General features: G+C 38.3%; 1 protein-coding gene across 1 annotated transcript in view; it reads right to left on the bottom strand.

The window, feature by feature from the left end:
- Positions 1-20,320, bottom strand: part of ppfia2 (PTPRF interacting protein alpha 2) — a 180,950-nt gene that overhangs the window by 39,049 nt on the left and 121,581 nt on the right. The window contains 4 exon segments of the mRNA XM_040035557.1: positions 855-965; positions 7,353-7,427; positions 8,815-8,979; positions 14,488-14,589. Coding sequence (XP_039891491.1) covers positions 855-965; positions 7,353-7,427; positions 8,815-8,979; positions 14,488-14,589 — 453 coding nt within the window.

Here is a 20,320-nt window from a genome sequence, read left to right as displayed (position 1 = left end):
ACAACACACGTTCATACTCTCTTATTTTATCTACACAAAACAGAGCAGATTATGGCTGTCTCCTCATTATCACATCCCTCAAACTCACATGCTCTTCATCTTTTTACTCCCAATCCCCCACCACCACCACCTCCCATCCCCCAAACCCTCGTTCCCCAGCAGACCAGCCAAGTAATAACATCTCCATTGATCTACCCAGGTATCCTCTGCTGCTGTCTGCATGTATAAAAAAAATAATAAATAAATAAATAAAAATCCTGCATCTGCTTTTGCCTTTGAGGTGCATCATTTTGGGCTCTCGTGCTTCTGACATAAAAAGGCATCAGCGTAATCTAGTAAATGTGCATGCGCCTACACCTATGCTGTTAAAATAATAATCAGAAGGAAATTTGTATTCAGCTATGGATGTCCATGTGTGCTCCTGCATAATGGCAGGGGGTGAGATCACAGCAGGAGTTTTCGCCTGCAGAGGTAAATAAATGTATGATCAAAACCATGTGATAGTCGCTGCAATACTTTAAAGTCAAAATGCCAATACAGCAGGGGGAACTAAATGTACAGGAATTATTTGTGTAACGCCACCACAGCAGGGTTGTAGACAAAATACTGATTGCTAGTGCTTTTATTTTGAAATGGAAAACATCAGGGTTACTGTATGACCGCCACAGTAAGTATATTTAATATATACATACATAATACTATGCACATTTTTAGAATAAACTATATCTTAATCAAAAACAACAAGTGCAAATATTGCCATAATGTATAGACTATTAAAGTGTAGTGTAGTTATTATAGATCCACACATAATTTTGACCATTTTTTCCTCCCATATTTAAATCAAGGGAGCTCACCTTGCCATGGACCTTCTGTTGAGCTTCACTGCCCTCCAAAATGTCCTCTCCTCCCTCACCTGATGCCACTTTCCTCTGGATGTGAGCATTCTGTTCCCGTAAGGCCACAATCTGTGGGACACAAAAATATGGGGTTAGAAGTAAAAAAAAAAAATACAACAAAAAACCCCTCCGCACACACTTGCCTGCACACAGCAACACAGTTTGTGTGAGACGAAAAAACAAAACTGAATTTTAAGGCTGGCATCTTCCTCAGTGTGGCTTTAGAGCTTTTAGCTTTTAGCGAAGCCTCTTGAATGAGCCTCTTGTTTGCACACACGATGAGGATAAAACCACAACCACACATAATTGCAATCCTTGGTTAACTAATCATTTTCCCCCTCTTATGCAACGCTAGTAAATTACAGTATATCACACTGCATAGGAATTTTGGAACATTACTTTAACCAACATTCATGGAAACCTTGTGATTATTGAGTTTTGCAAAACAAGTGCTTTATTTCCCCACCATCAGCCATCCTGAAGCTGTAACCCTGTCACAGGGGTGTCTGGCAACAATAACATTCTGGTTTGGCTTTGACTGACAACATATGATTATCACTCACTTCAAGAGAGAGAAAGGTTGACAGTGTACCTGCTGCCTACTAGTTCACAGTACTTCTTGAAGTACTTCTTTCCAGAGCCTAATGCTTATGTAGAGCGGCCATTCATTCGCCCCAGGTAGGCCACTAAATATTAACTAGCAAAATGGGTAACTTCTTCTAAGACTTTCTCCGTGGATCCTACACTAGCACTAAGGTGAATACGAAAATAACGTGTTGTGAATGCATCAATCTTTTATTGAGGTCGAACATAGGCCAGCTGCACTAAAGTAAACACAGTGCAGCTTTAAGAAATGTATGAATTAATGATTCCCCTGAGAAAAGAAAGTCAAAACAGAGTAAGAAATACAAGCCAAACACACGCAGTCCTGGCTCTGAAAGTAAAACTGAAACAGGGCAGATCCTCAATGCTCCTCTTTGCAATGGAAAACTAAGAAAAGCCACAAAGTCAGTCTACAAACTATGAGGGATGTTAAAATAGCACTGGTGATGATATTTCTGTGTGCTATTGTGTTCCTGTTCAAAATGAATTTGGCCAACCTGGAGATTTGTTCAAAATGTGAAAAGACTGTCTGCTTTTATTTCAACAATAAGCTTGGTACAGTGTGTTCTGTTTATTTTTGCAGACAGAAGCAGTCAAAGTTACACCACTGTCCACTGGTGTCAATCTCTGAAACCTCCCCTAAAAAGTAAATAACCACCAGAAAAACAACTCTAGCACTAAAATATTTTTACAGTTATTCTCTACACGAACAAAAAAGGAGGAGCTCCTAACAAAAAAAAAAACAACCCAACAATTACTACAGTACATGAGGCATGCTGATAGCGTGATGTGATTAAAGCTGCATCATGCTGGTTCTCCTCTATGAGTACTCGGAAGCTTCAGAAAAGCTTTAATCTCTGAACCATGTAGGACTCTCAAATCATGCATGTTCCTTTTTGTCCTTCTCTTTATGGATGATTCGATCAGGATTTCCAAGCAGCCAGCACCATCATTCATGACAATCCAACTACCATTACTAATCATTCTAATAAATAATTACAGTTTGACAATGGAAATGCTGAGTGATCGTCGCCGTTGAAAACAAATTGCGATGCTTTAAAATCGTCTTTTCTCTCTCTTTCCGCAACAGACATTTGTTGTGATCGGAACAGGAAGAGGAGCCCGAGGACAATCAATGAAACCGCTGTCGATAAAACAAACAATGCCTTCAAGTGACTTTGACATGATCCAGTTTAAACTCAGATCCCAACCTGCCCTCATTGACACCTGGACACAAGTCGTAGTTAATGTCGGGACCTCTTTAAAGTTGAGAGTGAGAACAGAAGATTATCTCCCACCTTCCACAGACAGGGTTTCCTTCACACTCAACTTTGCCAGCAGCAGCTTGGCTTCTTCTTTTCTGCTGCACTCTGTCTACAAAGCATCTTCTGTTCATTATTTTTAATGAGGGCATAATTATGCCTCCGTATGTTCCAGTACCATTATTTTGAGATTGTCTGTAATTTCTCCATCTCAGAGATCAAACACCAACGCCACCCATGACATAAAGGCACAATTGATGAATGGGGCGCTACTGATGCATCTCCATCGCTGAAATGAAAGAAGACAGAGAGAAGTTTGCCAGATGCAAAATGAAAAGGGTGACGAGGGACACAAGGACGAGTGGAGCTTCTTTTACAACGCAGCTTCACAATTTCCTTATCTTCCTTTAGCACTTCTGGGCTCTGTGTTGACAGGAATGTCTGATGAAGTAGAAATTGGAGGAAAATGGGAAGGAGTGAATTAAGAATGGCTATGTGTGAGTGTGTGTGTCCACGGGTGTCAGAGGTTGCTCTTAGAGTATGAAAGATTGATGACGTCAAGGTGAGATTTGGGGAAAAGCAAGTTTGGTGCAATGCACTTAAAATAGAATCAATCACACACCTGGGGAAAAATGCATGACCACACATAAAACATGTTTATCAAATGTTTTAGGTCAAAGGAGATTTCATTTCATGTATTAGTTTTCTTTCTTTTACAAAATCCCAAAAGAATTAGGCCAGTCTTTTTTTTTTTTTTTGCAAAAGCAAGAAAAAAAGTACTGCTGTTGCCATTCTCAACCTTTTCTGCCAGCTTTTATTTGAAAAACCGTGAACAGAGTATTTCTCCTACTGAGCATAGTGCTGGTTTGGATCAAGCTCAGCCTGTAAGGACCTCAGTGCTAGCCCACATCGGCTTTCTATACATCCGATTATCAAATCTTATATTACCACACCATTAAAGCTGCTTTAAATTGTTAAAAAATGATTCAAATGACTCTATTGGCTATTGAAAATAATCCCATTTCTTTGCCTTAAGAAACTCTTGGGTTGCTTTTCCAGTATGCTTCAGGCCATTATCCATTTGCACTATGAAGTGCTGTCTAATCAGTTTTGCAGCATCTGGTCGAATATTAGCAGAGAGACACTTCAGAATCCATACTTCTATCAGCAGTCACATCACCTATAAACACTAGTGGTAGTTCCCCTATCATACATGCCCGCCTCACAACATTATCTCTACCATATTAGACAGATGATGTGGTATACTTCTGATCAATTAATTTTGTTGTCTAATCTGGCTTGCTGTTGCAACCTGTTATTTAGACCTTGTTGTAAACTGTCCTTTACATTCATAAAGGTGTTGGTGTTGCAGAGCTAGCCAATTGAGTTCCACTTATTAAGAATGCGCCAGATTGTTGATTTTGGCTACTCACTACTCATTAAGGTTATTTTGTTTTTTTAGCCTCTTTCACTTGCATCAACATTCTTTAGGAGCTCCTCCTATCCAAAAAAAAAAAAAAAAAAACACAAAATGCAACACTTGAAATCAAATCAATTTCTTTCAATTCAGTTTTATTTATATAGCGCCAAATCACAAACAACAGTCGCCTCAAGGTGCTTTATATTGTAAGGTAGACCCTACAATAATATATACAGAGAAAAACCCAACAATCAAATGACCCCCTATGAGCAAGCACTTTGGCGACAGTGGGAAGGAAAAACTCCCTTTTAACAGGAAGAAACCTCCGGCAGAACCAGGCTCAGGGAGGGGCGGCCATCATTTGCATAATTTGCCAAATAATGTTCCCTGTTCCTTCAACAATAATGAAGGAACAGACTTCACATGACCATAAAATAGCTCATTAGTCAATTTCATTTTAAGCCTCTGAAAGTTACAAATGGTCAATCACCACGTGTAACTAGGGTTGAGTTGCTAAGAATCTGGTATGACTGCATAAAATATTTGATACATATTATTTTATCTGCCTTGATCTTGTATGGTTGTGATAGATTCAAATGAGCTATTGAGCTACCTTTGGGAATTTAACAGTGTCTTAAAAATATGTCTGTTTTGATTAACATCAAATAATTGGTAAGCAACAATTCATCCTCAGATAGATACCAAAATGCTCCACAGATAGAACTGCAATCACTAGCAGCAATCAGTGTGGGGCCACTTAAACACCTGTGACTGCATGAGGTTAAAGGCTGCTGATTTCTTCAAGCATGGACACATTGTCTAAATTCCTGGAGGGAAATGGGACTCATAATAGACCTCCATCTCAAATCAATTACCAGTTTGCGGGCTCACGGATCCGCCTGCCTCCCCGGAGCCTCTCAAGCGTGGACATTTTTATTCGGCAAAGCCGGTTTAACCATCCCCTCCACCACCACCACCACCTCCACCCTCCATCACCTCAAGGTCTAATCACTCATCTGTCCGCAGCTCTGACAAGTGTTGTGTTAACCATTAGAGAGGGACAGCCACACAGAAATACTGTATGGTCTTTATAAGCTTGGAAGTGTGATGTGAGAAATATTTCAAGGTGCTGCTGAGATGTCTGTCAGAGTGTCTGCAGTTAAAAAACAAGACTTCAGGAAAAACTGTCAAAGAGAAAAAGAGAAGAATTTAGGTACCGCTGGCCTTTAGGTTTACTTTTTTAAGTTTTCAATCTTTTCTACAATTCTCTCCTTGTCTGGTAGATCGCACACTATCAAATCTTGGGTTTTGACCCCTAGCGACTTTACTCGCCATCAAAACATATCATTACAGCTTCACTTTTTCTGTCCTTCGGTTTCTTGGAGCCCTGCACTCTCATTAATACACATACCTCCACACACGATCTGCCTCTGCATCCCACCTGCCATGTCTATTTGTGTCTTCTGCCTCTCTATGCCTTTTTTTTTTTTCTTTTCATCCTTACCCCCTCTCTCTCCTCTCACACTAGATCTCTGTCTGTCCTTCCACCCACTCCACACGCCTCCCAACCATTCCCCCTATTGCTTTTCATTCCCATCTTTTTCTTCTTCTCCTCCTTTTAGTGACTTTTACGCCAGGCCCGAGTGTCAGGCTGGCATGTCTGACAGGCTGTGAAGTGGCAGCCTGAGGGTTTTTCCTCAGCTGGAACAAGACCATCTGCAGTGCAAATCCTACTCTAGCCCGAACTAGGAGGTGAAGACGGAAAGGCCACCAAGGAAACAGTGGCCAATGTACTGTCAGTGCTTCGCCCCAGCCACTGATGAGCATAAGATGAGGTAGAGTGAAGCCTGTCGAGGTACTGTAAATGTTCCTGGGTTTCAGAGCAGATACATAATTCAGGACACATCACAGTATGTATTAGGTTTGCATCCACGTAAACAAGTAGTATATGTTCCTGTATATATGTTATGTTTGTTCGGAATATGCAACTCAACACAAGTCTTGAGATACTGCATGTATATATAAATAGTATCTACATGTTTAATACATGAACAGCATATATTTTCTGTTATTTCAGCACATTCCCATCTCAAAGTGTGAAATATTTCTCTTCACTGTTGGCATTGGACAGATTGCTCGTCAGCGTCTGTGCCTTCATACACCAGCAGTGATTTTTAAGATGCAGATGAATTTAAGTGCTATAAAATTAAGTAAGCCACAATTTTATAGACCAAAGTTTCCCATGTGGAAACTTTGTGCTTTGAAGTTAGTTTTTACTCGGTTTTTACTTTGACATTAAGTAGTTTTTTAGGTTTAGATGCTTAAAGATTGGATGGGTTGAGTAAAAAACATTGCAATTGGAATAAATAAAAATGCTTGTTCATCACATTAACTCTGCATGTTCAAAATTATGTTTACTGAGCATGTTTGCAGAATCCTTAAAAAGCAGTACAGACATACATTTGTCTGATGGGAATGGCTTAAATGAAACAATAGTATTTGTTTTCCAAATTAGAAATGCTTGCTTTTCCTGATGCCTTTTATGCAAAGGATTAATAAAATAGCCAAAGTCTTTAATTCCTTATTAAAGAATATAATTTTTCTTTGTCCCATTCGTCTATATGCTACTCAGTGTTCCTTTGATGAAGAAAGCTAATAATCTACCTCAAGTCAGACACTATGCATTGGTATGAAAAGAACCAACAAACCATAGTCTGAGGTTCCAGGAATTTCACCCCATTCATTCTTGTTTTAATCCATAATCACTGATGATGCATTATCTGACAACACAAACAACAAAAAGTGTGTTTAAAAATATCACAATATTCATTATTCTACACCGTGGCCATTAGTCACAGCTTGTTAGCACTGCATTGGAACCCCTGTGGTCTTTTGCTTTAAGTTTCAACATAAGGTTACGAGAGTTACTGTCGACTTTTTAGTCTAGCCATTCTCCTCTAGCATTTCTGCCCAGAGAGGTAAACCCTTGAGACTGTTGTGTGTGAAAATTCTTGCAGATCTGCAGTTGAAATACTCAGGTTGGCCCATCTGCCACATTCAAAGTCACTTTCATCACATTTCTTTCATATGCCTAAAAGCATTTGGTTGCTTATAAGACATCTGCATTAGCAAGCAGTTAATGTAGTTACTGGTGAGTGTGGTGGTTATTACCTCCTGATTGGCTGCTGTGAGCTCCTCCTCCAAGGCAGACACCCTCTCCAGTGACACTCGTAGTCTCTCTCTTACCTGAAAATCACAAAACATGAATCACGATCTGTCTGTAGATCCTTTGTGATGGGCACTGTTATAAACCTTCACTGCACTTAATTCCACTGGGATGGACTGATCTTAAAAGAGCCAAGCTGAAAAACGCAATCATTAGCTTCCTCTCTCACCGCTGTTAAAATCCCAGTCCAGGAAAGCAAGGGTTAACACATCAGAAGGTGCTATCCTCTTTTCCTCCCTTAGCCTTACAACACCACTTTGCTGGGGCTTCAAAGTAGCATTATACGGCTCTTACTGCTTTAAAAGCACCATTTGCGGAGAGGAGATTCCCCTTCTACACTTCTCCCTTTGTCTCTTTTAGGTTCATCATGGCTGTGATGGAACAATTACTTGCAACACATTGTGAGTGTGCACCAGATATGAGAATAGGCTGATCCTCTGTGTCCACTCTGGGATATTGTTCCAACACGGGACCCCATTTGCCTGAGCTTTTATTACCTTAAACAATGTGGACGTTGGACATGTGTTATAAATGTTGGCTTTCGGGGGGGGGAGGATGAATGGATTATAGGGGGAGTGCTGATATTACACGGGAGGCTAAGGTCATAAATCAGCGGGATGTGAGGAGAAACACTGAGTGAGACATGTAAAGGCTTAAAACTAGAAAATGATAGCATGAAATCACACAAAAGGAAAATAAAGCAATGTTAGTATCATCTGGTCTTAAATGTTTTATCTATACACATACATTATAATATACTATAATATGATAATTAGGGGGTGGAGCCAAATCTGAATCCAGCAAAGCACAATTAATAAGTTATTACAAATATGTTTAACATTTAAAATTAAACATAATGTTTTGGGGAGAAAGAATACATATAGGTGACTCAAAAGTAACAATGCAAAACAGTTTTTCCTGATTGCTTTTATTTTCTTTCTGGATCTGTAGTATGTGTAGCTGAGGTTTTTTTTCCTGGTTAGCTCCTGCAGCTAGCTAGCCAACTAGTTACTTCACCTCCACACTGTGCTAATACTCACTCAGCTTGCCTTTGACATGACTAATGACACCACACTGCAGAAATATAACACATTAAACCTAATTTTTCAAATCATTTTTTTTAATAGTCAGCTACACTTTTCACAAACCCACTAATTACTTGTGCATTTATGAAAACCAAAAAAGAATTTTAAATGTAAATAACATGTGACTGATCCAGAATAAACAAAAATACATGTATTTGTCTCCAATAATAATATAAAACACACAAGTAATTAATAATAATACAACAGAGAAGGGACATACAACCGAATCAAAACAACACATTAAAGTCAAACACATTAAATTTGGTAAAACTGAAAAAAGCCAACAGTTACACATTTAATGTATATATTCTGACAACCTTACCTTCTCATCTAGGGCTTTATGGTGTTCAAACAAGGATTTGAGTGCTTTAAGAACTTCGACCTCACTGGAGACCCCTGAAGGAGACTGAGCCTGCCTCTTGACCACAGTCATACGAAGTGACCGCTCGTGTCTGGACACCAGGCACTCAAGATGTTCCAGCAGTAACTAAAGGGAAGAAATAGGAGAAATCAATGTTATTATCAACTCTGAGAACTGCTGAAGAATCCAAAATATGAACATTCTGAGAACACAGAAAGCCACGGCTCTTGTTCTTATTCTATTTATGTTTTTTTTTTTCTACAAGTGCTAGAGGAATGATTTCAAGTGTGCTTGATCAGGCTCAAAAAATGTTTCAAAAATCAAACATGACTATCAAAAAAAACATTATATACATGCAACAAAGGCGATTACTTACAGAGACTGAGTCCTTTGGGAAAAAAGAAAAAATTGCAATAAAAGTGGTTTGGTGGCTTGGTATGTGACCAACTTCTATTATTATTCTTAGTATCATCAAATTTTTTTTACCAATTAAAATGGCCATAATCACTATTTACATTCTCATAAACTGTTGTGAGTTATTACCAAATTATGGTATAAAAGTTCAGAATCACTGGAGAGAATGTTTTCCAGTAAGAAAAGTTTGCTTTGTATTCTTGTAACGCCTCATCAATGTAACTGTGCGAACAATGTATATATAAAAAAAGGGGGCAGATAACTGCAAAGGCAATGCTGTCCTTTCAACAAAAACACACAAAAGTGTAGTCTATGTTGCGAGGTAACTTGTCAAGTCAACAGCCAGCAGAGTGCTACACAAAGACAGAGAAGAAATGCGGAGCTTGGAGGCAGGCTAAACAAAAGGCAACTACAGAACAAAAACGGGGAGTAAACAATCATGTGTGTTATTCAGCAGAGATAAAACGTTATTTGTTACTGTAGCCTGCTCAGGTTCCACTGTGAGATCAGTGTAGGATCGTCTGCTTTCATTTCATTTCCCCTAGTGAGATCATGATCGTGACACTTCTTTCCCTCTCTGATGTCGTCCGGGGCAATAATAATATAGCCTCGAGATAATGATCTGATTATAGGCTAAAGTTACAGCTCAGAATGATCTTTGTGCTCTTTCTGACCTTACTGGTTATATTCCCACCATACCTTTACTTCAACTGTCCAAACATCCCCATCTGAGGCTACCTAACATAGTTAGCTGGTGTAAGTGTATTCCATTGCAAGTGTATTCCAAGTGTAAACCATTGTTATTAAGTCAAAATACCACTGACATCTCTGCTGAAGTAAAAATAGGCTAAATTATTAACATACCGGTAGATCTGAAAAGATTCTTCCATAGGCTACATAGCACCAATTGTGGCAAACGGATAACCATGAGTAACCATGAAAACTCCTTAAACTTGCCAATACTGAGGCAGCTAGCCCTCAAGCGTAACTGTAACAAGTAACAAGTTCTTTTTCTTTTTTAATTTTATTAGTTTTTTAATTTTTTTTAAATTCTAAATGGGACCATAATTTAGTAAACTAAGCTCACGCTGTGGTCAGCAAAGTTTGAAACTAGAGTTTGAGAGTATAAACTCCTCAGAAAGCTTTTACTAACATGATCGATGAAGAAAACCAAAAGGTAATTTCCCAATGTTTTTGTGTTATGCCCCGCTGGCTATTTAAAAGAATGCAGATTTAAGGCTCCTTGTAGTCTTAATCTTATAGCACCAATAGCACTTCTGGTTTGACTTTTAATTTTTATATACAGTCATGTCAAAAAGACAGTTTTCACAAACATGCAGTCCTGTGAAAAACAAAGTACACACCGACTGCTTCTGTACGAATTAAGATTATAGGTAGCAGCTTAATGTCAGCAGTCTCCATCTTCCCAGACATCCAATCGAATTGAATCAGGGGTCAGACTGCGCAATGCTCAGACGAAGTGCAAAAATTTGTAAGAGCTACATCTACATTGGCTCTACAAGGATCTGTTAGTGTTTAAAATATCGCTTTATAAAGAATATGGCAGCACAGCTCAGGTTTGTAAAGTTGCATCTGAACAAATAACATGTGTCCTGGAACAATGTCCTTTGGACAGATGACACCAAAATAGAGACAGACATCTGCAAATATGTCAAGCACGGTGGTGGATGGTGATTTGGGATCACTTTGCAGGCCTGAACACCTTACAGCCATTGCTGCTAAAAGTAGTTCTGGAGCATGATTACAGATTACAGAAGTAATAATCGTGCTGTAGATGCCTTCTCACTTTTACTGAAGTATTACAAAGTTTATATTATGAACTTTTGTTATCTTAAAGTTTCAAGTAAATTTGGCTACCACTAGCCAAAGTCAACAGATCCTTTTCAAAATTTCCTTTTTGTGCCAACTGAGTATACCGACTACTGGCGCTGCACAGTTACAGTCCAACATTTAGAACAGGATTGATCTTTTCATCTAACTGAATTTCCCAAAATGTAAATGTAAAAAGACAAGTGTGCTAGCTTAGAATATGATATTCTTCAATATATGGTTCCAAATAAAGTAACAGAAATAATCAATAGCATTCTGACTCATTTTAATTACAAACACACCTGACAAAACAAACCAAAAGCAGCAAAATCCATAAAAATGTTTGATTCCTTTTTTATGGGGGGATGTCTGCAGGATCCTAAAGATATATTTTCAATAGAAAACACTGGAGCAGGCAGAAGTGATCAGAATCTCTGCAGGAGTGAGGTGTAAGAGTCGAACAATGAAAACTTGCAGTGAAAAGAAGACCCCTGCAGAGCACTGCTGTAGGAGAATGAGTGTAGTCTCTTCATTTGTCTCTCTGATTCAAGTGTCCCTGAGAGATCCATCAACATCCATCATGTCTACATATATAATCCTGCACACTCAACAAAATGCCTACTGTTGATTCAATCAGGAAGTCAGTGTTTACTCAACAGCACCCCATTTCCAATCTCGTTCAGTAAATATTTTCATTATTTTTTCGATCTTGTTTTTCTGTCTCTGTCTCTACATCAGCTGCTGAAAGTGGGGTCCGTGACCCACGGCTAAGTGGTGTACAAAATGAGTTGTTGTAAATCCTAAAATGTGGCATGACATTGAAAAGTGCATATCTAGACAAGGATCTTTTATGCCAATGAAGCAGGCATATTGGGTCCATTACTCACATTATCTTTGTGCCAACAGCTACTCTGATGCGACTGTGAGACATCACGTAAATCTGTCATGAAATCACTCACTTCACTCGGGGTACAACAGACTGTTCTGCTGCTGCAGAGCTTGGCTTGTTAGCCAGCTAGCTAACTGGCCAGCATAGAGAAATATTTGAGCCAGACCACGCTGTCAAGTTACGGTTTGAGGCCAAACTGAGTAAGAGCAGCAACAGAAGACCAGATCTGAGTCACGCTTTCTTAGTTTCAAGCAAACAAACCATGATGCTAGCCAGCTTGTTCATGGTGTAGATTGAATTAAATGATCCTTTTCTAAAAGCGCATGTGTGGAATTTACATGCTTAAAACTGCAATTTGGGTTTATCAATATAAAACAGATGTAAAGGACGATGTTTAAAAGGTTTTATAACACAAAGAATTTCAGTGGCATTTGAACTCAAATGCTCAAAGTAATTAAATAGCATTATTATAACATAATGAAAATTTTAAGCTGATGAAAACTGATAATTTTTGATTAGCATGAACCCTTTTACAAATCAAATAAGCCCACCTAAAAATATAAATTCAGAGTACTTTTATTGGTGCGGTGGCGATAAGTGACCCCCCTCCCCTTGTGATTGCTTTAGTAAGTAACAGGTCGCCATGATCGCCCACAGTTTGCAGCGCAGACACTGAATTGACTGTAAACTAGAGCTTGAGCTTAACTGATATGAGTAGATATCAGCTATTTGCAAATATATTGATATCTGGATTTTTAACTTGCCAAAAAATGAACATTTAAAAAGTAAAGATGAAATGTTGTTACACATATCCTTCAAACTTGTGCTTCATCCGATATATCCGAGTTTTTAATCAATAAATATCGGTATTACTTGCAAAAATCTTATATTAGTCAGGATCTACTGCAAATACCTGAAAACTACTCACCAAGCAGTAGTAAAAGTGAAACGTGTGAGGCGAACAGGCAACAGAGAACTTTGATCTACAAAGTAAAAGTTGTGGCTTTTGAAGTGTTTTGGTTGAAGTGGTAAGGCACGACTTTCTCTTTTTCCGATTTGCCCCAAACGTTTCCAACTTTCAGCTAACAGAGGAAAACGGTGAGTGTTTGCAGACAAGTCTGCATCTCGCGTGCAAACTGTTGGCAGTCTTCTTGAAACCAAAGCAATCATGGTTTCGGTGGAGCACCCTTTTGGCGACTGATTTCACCTAGTTTGAGTGAGCAACCTCCAGCAGCCGCTCACTCACTCAGGGTCTACACATTTTACCTGCTAGTGACTAGTGGTTGTGAGATGGTCATTAACTGGTCTCTAGGCTTTAGTGAATGAGACCTAACATACTAGTTAGTTTGAGTTTAGTTGCTTAATTATGTTTGATTTCCATTCTGGTCACTCTGTAAAACTATGAGCAAAGTGCACAACTATGCCTGCGATAAAACAGATAGTATGTACACTAATCCCCTAAGTTGTAGCTGGTGATTTGAAAATTTATCAGTTAAAACACACGAAAGCAATCAGTTATAAATGTTAGTTAGTCTTGGCCCCTCAAAAGTTTGAAAACTCTAGATCTTCATCACATATCAAAGACTGTGATGCTTAACCCACAGACAATAAGACCAATCCCATACTCATCACATGATGTTGCAGGTTCCCACGTCAAATGACTGCCTGTACATGTCTTCCAAGATTTAATTATAACCAGTGACAAAACCAAGCTTAATTAAAATTTGCTTAGTAATTGCCTGTTGGAGAATTTGAGGTGATAATAAAGTGCGAGAGTGAAAATGACTTTTGTCTGTCCTCCTTTCTTGCACCTCACCTCCCTCTTTTCTGTAATTTTCCATCAGTGCTGTGCTAAAATCTTCTGTCTCCACCAGAGGAAGATAGTGCAAGACTGCAAATACACACTTCATCAGCATTGGGATGGAAAGCAGAGTCTTATCTATCAACAGCAGAGTGTGCTTTATAAAGGCAATGTTTTTTATTGAAGATACTGGACTTCAGCTGATCCTCTAATGTTTTTTCTTTTAGCTGCCCCTCCCCCACACCAAATTCTTTGAACTGGACACTGCAGGGCATCAGTACCATTTGGACTTAGTTTTACTGTTGAGCAGCCATCCATGTGAAGTAAGTGGAACAATTTTCAGGCAGAATGTGGAGAGCTAATGAGGTGTGCCTGGGCACAGGAAATAGACAGTGTGCATGGTTGCTTCAGTGCTTTTGCAGCCTTAAAACCGTAGCCACCAGATAGCTTAATCTTCCTCTGGACGCTGCCTATCGCAGTGTCCAGCAGGTTTTTTGGGAAAACTTGAGAGCAACTTGTGGAATGCATTAAAAAAAAGGATTGAGTATGAAATGCAGAAGCAGCTTCATTTCTGGTTTAAAATGTCCAAACATCAGTTTTGTTTGTTCTTATTGCTCAGAACTACTGAATTCCAATGGTCATATTAAAATAAGTTAAGTAAGGAAAGTTTAATAAAGATGTATATGGATGCTGTCCTCACCCTGGTGTTGTTCCTCTCGGCTTTGAGCTCAGATATCTCTTCCTCTTTCTCCAGCAGCTGTTCCCTGCAGGCGTTCAGCTCCTTGGTCAGTGCTGCAAACTCCTAAGCAACAAAGAGAAAAGACAGAGACGGGTGAGCATCACACAATACTTGGGATACAGCTGCTGCTGGCTGCATGTAGTGGACGATGAATGAAATCCAATCAGTGAAAACAATTACCACAACTATTCTTCAAAGTCTTGTTTCTTTGCCAGAACATCAGCTTTGCTCTTTGTCTCGGTTTTCTGCAGATGGATACTGACAAAAGATATTTGCCCTGGCTCAACTGCATTTACAATTACAGCCTGAGCAAACTGCGAGTCCTCCTCCAGACCCAAAACACATACAGTCTTCTGGTGCTCTTGTTTTCTTAAACACACTTTTGATTCAGAATCTCTCAGAGGGATTCTGAGCTATACCTACAGATCTACAGATATCATAAACAATCTTCAGAAGGGGAGGCTGTCGCTTGGGAAGGCTTCAAAACCTTTGTCCCTGTCATTCTGGTCTAAATTAAGCATAGCCACAACAAACACATTTTTTGAAGCAGGCCAGAACAGACAGGTAGAAGGAAATCAAACAGAGACAACAGTGACACTGCGACTCGTGCGCTGTGTTTCAATTTAGAATAGACTCACGTGAGGCAGTAACTGACACGCTCGGTGTTTGATTTCACATTTATATGGGGGGAAATATGTGCATGTCTGGAGTACTGAAGGAACTGATGCAAGTACGGTGTCCTTCTCAAAAGACTACAGGTCGAAGTTAAGCTAAACTTTACTTTTCTAAACTGCTCCAGAGATGCAACACATGAAAGGATGCTGATTTCGTGAAGCACCAATTATTAGTTGATTTTACAGAAAGCTAATCATTAAAAAAAAATTAGAAAAATTTGTATTGGAACAAAATATTTTAAAAATATGACAGATGTGGTTTTGTCTTGTTAAATGGCTTTTCTGCTACTTAAGAATTTAATGAGTATTCCAAAATATCAAGTTGCAGGTCATTTACTTTAGAGATATATCTCTCTCTATATATATATATATATATATATCTCTATATATCTCTATCTATCTATATATATATATCTCTATCTATCTATATATATATATCTCTATCTATCTATATATATATATCTCTATCTATCTATATATATATATCTCTATCTATCTATCTATCTATCTATCTATATATATATATATATATATATATATATATATATATATATATATATATATATATATATATATATATATATATATATATATATATATATATATATATATATATCTCTATCTCACACACACCCTATAGAAAAATAAAGGAATACAAATTCAGTTTTGAAAGCAACCAGTTAAGTACAAGTGATCTGTCTGTCTGAGTACACATTGTAATTTGGAATCTGTACACCATCTGTCCTTCAGGAGTCATGGACAATAACTCAGTGTTACAGACAGACTCCAGGGAGTGGAGCAATATTGTGTCTCGTAGCTACAGCAGCACATCAAATCCTTATAGATCTTATAGAGCCACAAATCCTCTTCACAAAGAAGCCATACACCAAGAAAATCCTTGAAAAAACTCCCACTTTGTATTGTGAGGGCAGACTTCCAAAGAGTCAAGCCAATCTGGGATCAAAGAAAAAGATTTTAGGTCTACATTTAGAACAAGCTGGGATGGTGAGTAGGGAAAGAGCTGAAGTCCATCGCCTCAAGGGATAAACTGTGTGAAATCCCTGAAGTAGCAGAAAGGTGTAATATTGAAAACCAGAGTATTCACAAAGGTGCTTTATTACATCCATGTTCACACTAACATGGTGTCATGCTTTGTTAGTAACACAGAGAAAATTCATGATACAAAGATCCAGAGTCGTCTTGTGGTTGTTGTTCAAAAATTAAAAAAATATATATATAAACAAGGATGCTGCTCAATGATTGCATTGAATTTGGCGACGGAAGCAAGTAGCTGCAGTGACCCCAGAGGTTTAACATGCAATACCACAAACCTCTGGCCAAAGGTGATTGCACATGTCACCTGGTGGGAGGCAACCTGCTCCAAACAAATCGTGGTCTGACTCAGTAGTCAGTCCAACTGCCAGCATGCTCCAGTCACTCTGAGTCAGTCTGCACCGATGATTGCAACTTGTCTGTGATGTGTCTTTGCAATAGCGTACTCTCCTCAACTGGCTGCCAACTATTGCAGTTTTGTTCTGGTTATAGTCTTATTTTGGAGTTAAATGATTGTCCTTTAGTGAATTGTGGAGGATTTTCTAAACTTCTGTTGCAAATGAAGTTCTTCCTAGATTCTTATTCTAAGTAGGTAATGTGCATTTTTTGTGTAGATTTATCAGTTTCCCAACATATTATACTAGATTGATTGCATGTAACTGCCAATTTGACCCCATTTATTCACAAACTGATAACATACAGATCCCCTTTTATCACGATCTTGATAAACCAAGTCATTCTGAACACGTCGACTGGCTGCAAGTGATGATCGGTTCATTGCAGAGAGTCAGAATAATTTTGATTCCAACCGCTGCTTTGCCTAGAGTGAAACTAGCAACCAGTATGATGTGATGAAATAAAGAGTGAAATTAAGTATTTAATTAAAATTAAAAGGAGATTTTGTGTTGCTATAAAAAGCATGTGTGAAAATACAAATTGATAAATGAAGATCGACACACAGCTTCCCTAACCTGTTCATCTAATAAAATGTTAATTAGCCACATGCTCATTTTGCTTATGCTAATTAGCCTTGTGGAACTGCTGTAATTAAAAGTACAAAGATTTTTGATGTAAAAATTGAACTGAAAATCCATCACAGTCATGGGAGTTCGCTTTTTGGGCCATAAACCAAACTGTGAATTTATAGAACTGCGCAGCTCTTTTTATTACATGCACAATATTTACAGAATGGAAGGCATAACATTGTATTCCTGCTTAATGTGAATGTGAATATAAATAATAGGTTTTTTTTTAGGCTCTGGAAGGCATAACATTTTTCTAAATATACCACAAAATATTAAACAAACTGTAATCACATTAGTGTAAGAAAATGCTATGACATTCTTTTTTCTATTTAAATTAACTATAGTGTCTTGCTCCAAAGGTCCTTTCAAAGTCCTTTCAGCCATTGTTTGACATTCAAGATTAAAATGTTAATTAACTGTAGCGTCTCTTAACTTAATTGTCAGTCAACAGCTGGAATCTGAGTGCAATCAAGAACTTAAAAAGAGTAACTAAGTCCTAATCAAAAACAGCATGTTGTCGGTGGCAAAAGATCGTATTTATTTATTCTTTTTTTTTTTAAACTGCGATTGCAACGGGAAAAAAAAATGCACTGCTAGAATATGACATATTTATCTAATTTAACCATCCAGTGCTAAGATAAAGCTGAATTATAACAGGCCTTGTACGAACACATCTGTAAGAGTAGCAAGTGCATAATAGTTGAGAAGCCAAAGGTTAAAAAATGAAAAATGTTAACTAGTGTATTTGCAAATAAAGTTAAGGTCTGCTAAGCTGTTACCATAGAAACAGGAGATAGGGGAAAATGGTGGCATGATAAACAAGTCGTCACCATGGGGAGTTGACCTACTGTATAACAACCCAACAGAACAGAAGAACATTTGTAGGACTTTAAGATGTATTTTACTCATTTTTAATATTATCATGATTCTGACTATTCCAGATTGCTACATTTATATTACATTAAAACGATGTTATGCTACATGTCCATTGTCATCTTATTATTTTGCTGAAAATGATCCCCAATAGTGATAATCACAGTGTCACGTGATCATAAATTAGAATGGGAAATCATATTTTAATGATGTTCCAACTTGTGCAGTAGGTCAGGCCCAAAAAACAAGCTCAGACTTCATAAATCTCCCTCCCACGGGAATGCAGCTAATCATAGTCACCTCCTCTTAAGAAAGGGTCCTTCTGCAAATTGCACAATTTGCTTTTAATGCTTGTGAGACCTACAAGCCCCCTGCCTGTGCTCCAGCAGTGCTGTTAAGCTTCAACTTCCTCAGCAACAGACTGCAATATTCTCTCTCCACAGCTCATCTGTGAACCCTTTGTCTCAGGACAATCCTTTCTCATAGAGCTGAGTTAAAGTAAAGGCCATAACCCCAGGGGCAAGGAAATGTTTCTAAGACAATCTCTTTACAAAGGCCAAACTGTCAGGACCATGACAGATTGTGGGGGCCTACTGAAGCAAATTTCACAGTTGTGCAGCTTGTACAATCCAGTAAAATGATCTCTTCATTACAACAAAAGTCAAAGTGAAAAGAAAAGAGGAAGAGCAAAAAAGTTTGAGCTTCTTTTGCATTACATATATTTAACAAACTAACAAATAATGCCTTGTGGAACCGCTCACATTTAAGGCAATTGTCAACCTGAGTATTAAAAAAATTAAATAAATTTGGGTTATGCATTGATGCACATGACATAGATAACTTGAACATTTGTGATGGCACCTTTTATGATCTAGAGGAACTTTCAGTTGGAAACCCTTTTGCCTTGAGAGTCGTAGATTCAACAAGGTGCTGGAAACATTCCTCAGAGACTTTGCTCCATATTGACATGATAGCATCACACAGTCGATGAAGATTTGTTGACTGCACCTCCAAGGTGTTCTATTGCATGAAATCTGGTTACAATAGAGGCCATTTAAGGACAGTGAACCCAATATCATGTTTATCGTGACATTGGGGTCACTGTAGTTTATCGCATTATTTAGATTCAGTTCAGCTGTGTGTTTTTCCCCAGGTGTCTCCAATCTGCCCTGATCTCTTTTTGTGTATTTAAACCCTCAGTTTGCTTCTGCTCTTTGTCACGTTCTCCTTCATCCCTCATATGTTGTTTTTTTAAGTCTTCTTCCTCTGCAAACCCTAGATTTAGGTGATTTTTACTCACAACTTTCTTCCCAATTCTGGTGCCTAATTTAAATTTCAGCAGGTCATCCTGTATAAAAGCCTAAATGAACTGAGTTACTATCATGTGATCAGCTGATTAGATATTTGCATTTACTGGCAGTTTAACAGCTGTACCTTATAAAGTGGGCAATGAGTATATAATGTAAAATCTGTAAAACAAATAAGCAAGGAGGAATGGTAATATTTTAGCACATTTCATAACAGGTGTCTTGTTATGCGTAAAACTATCAGGCCAAGCATTTTTGCATTTTTATAAACTTAAATATTGTATATTTAGAGAAAACATCTGTAACCTATACACCAGCATCAATAACAACACTGATATGAGGAGAAACATAAACCAGAGTTCCTTATGGTACATTCGAGACACAATGAATTATTCACAGCAAAAATGCAGCAAATGGAAGTTTGTTTCCATACAGTGATTTATATTTTGCTTTATCTCCCAAGGAAAATATAACCTGGTGAATTTTTATTCCCAGGAAACACTACTTCTAGGCGTTGCTCTCATAAATAACATAAAAATGGACTAGCAGCACCGAAAAACTGAAGAAGAAAAAAAAAAAGAAGGCTGGGTGCACTGTGGTGGAAATATGATTCAGTGAGCAGAGAGTCAGAGAGGCGCAGCGGAGTCGTGAGATATAAGATGCACATGCTGAGGCTTGCGTGACAGAGCATCTTCAGCGCATCAGTTAAGAGAACTTTCACCTTACAAGTCACACAGAGGTAGAGGGTTAGGGTGATGTACAGTACAGCACACAAACAAACACACAGACTGTTGGGGCCCTGGAGACATTGGAGTACTCTATAAGGGAAGAGAAATGCTGACGTTCCTGAATGCTGTCAGCT

The sequence above is a fragment of the Simochromis diagramma genome, unplaced genomic scaffold, assembly GCF_900408965.1.
Source record: "Simochromis diagramma unplaced genomic scaffold, fSimDia1.1 OVJJ01000816.1, whole genome shotgun sequence".
Taxonomy (NCBI): Eukaryota; Metazoa; Chordata; class Actinopteri; order Cichliformes; family Cichlidae; genus Simochromis; species Simochromis diagramma.
This window is presented reverse-complemented; position numbering and strand designations above follow the sequence as displayed.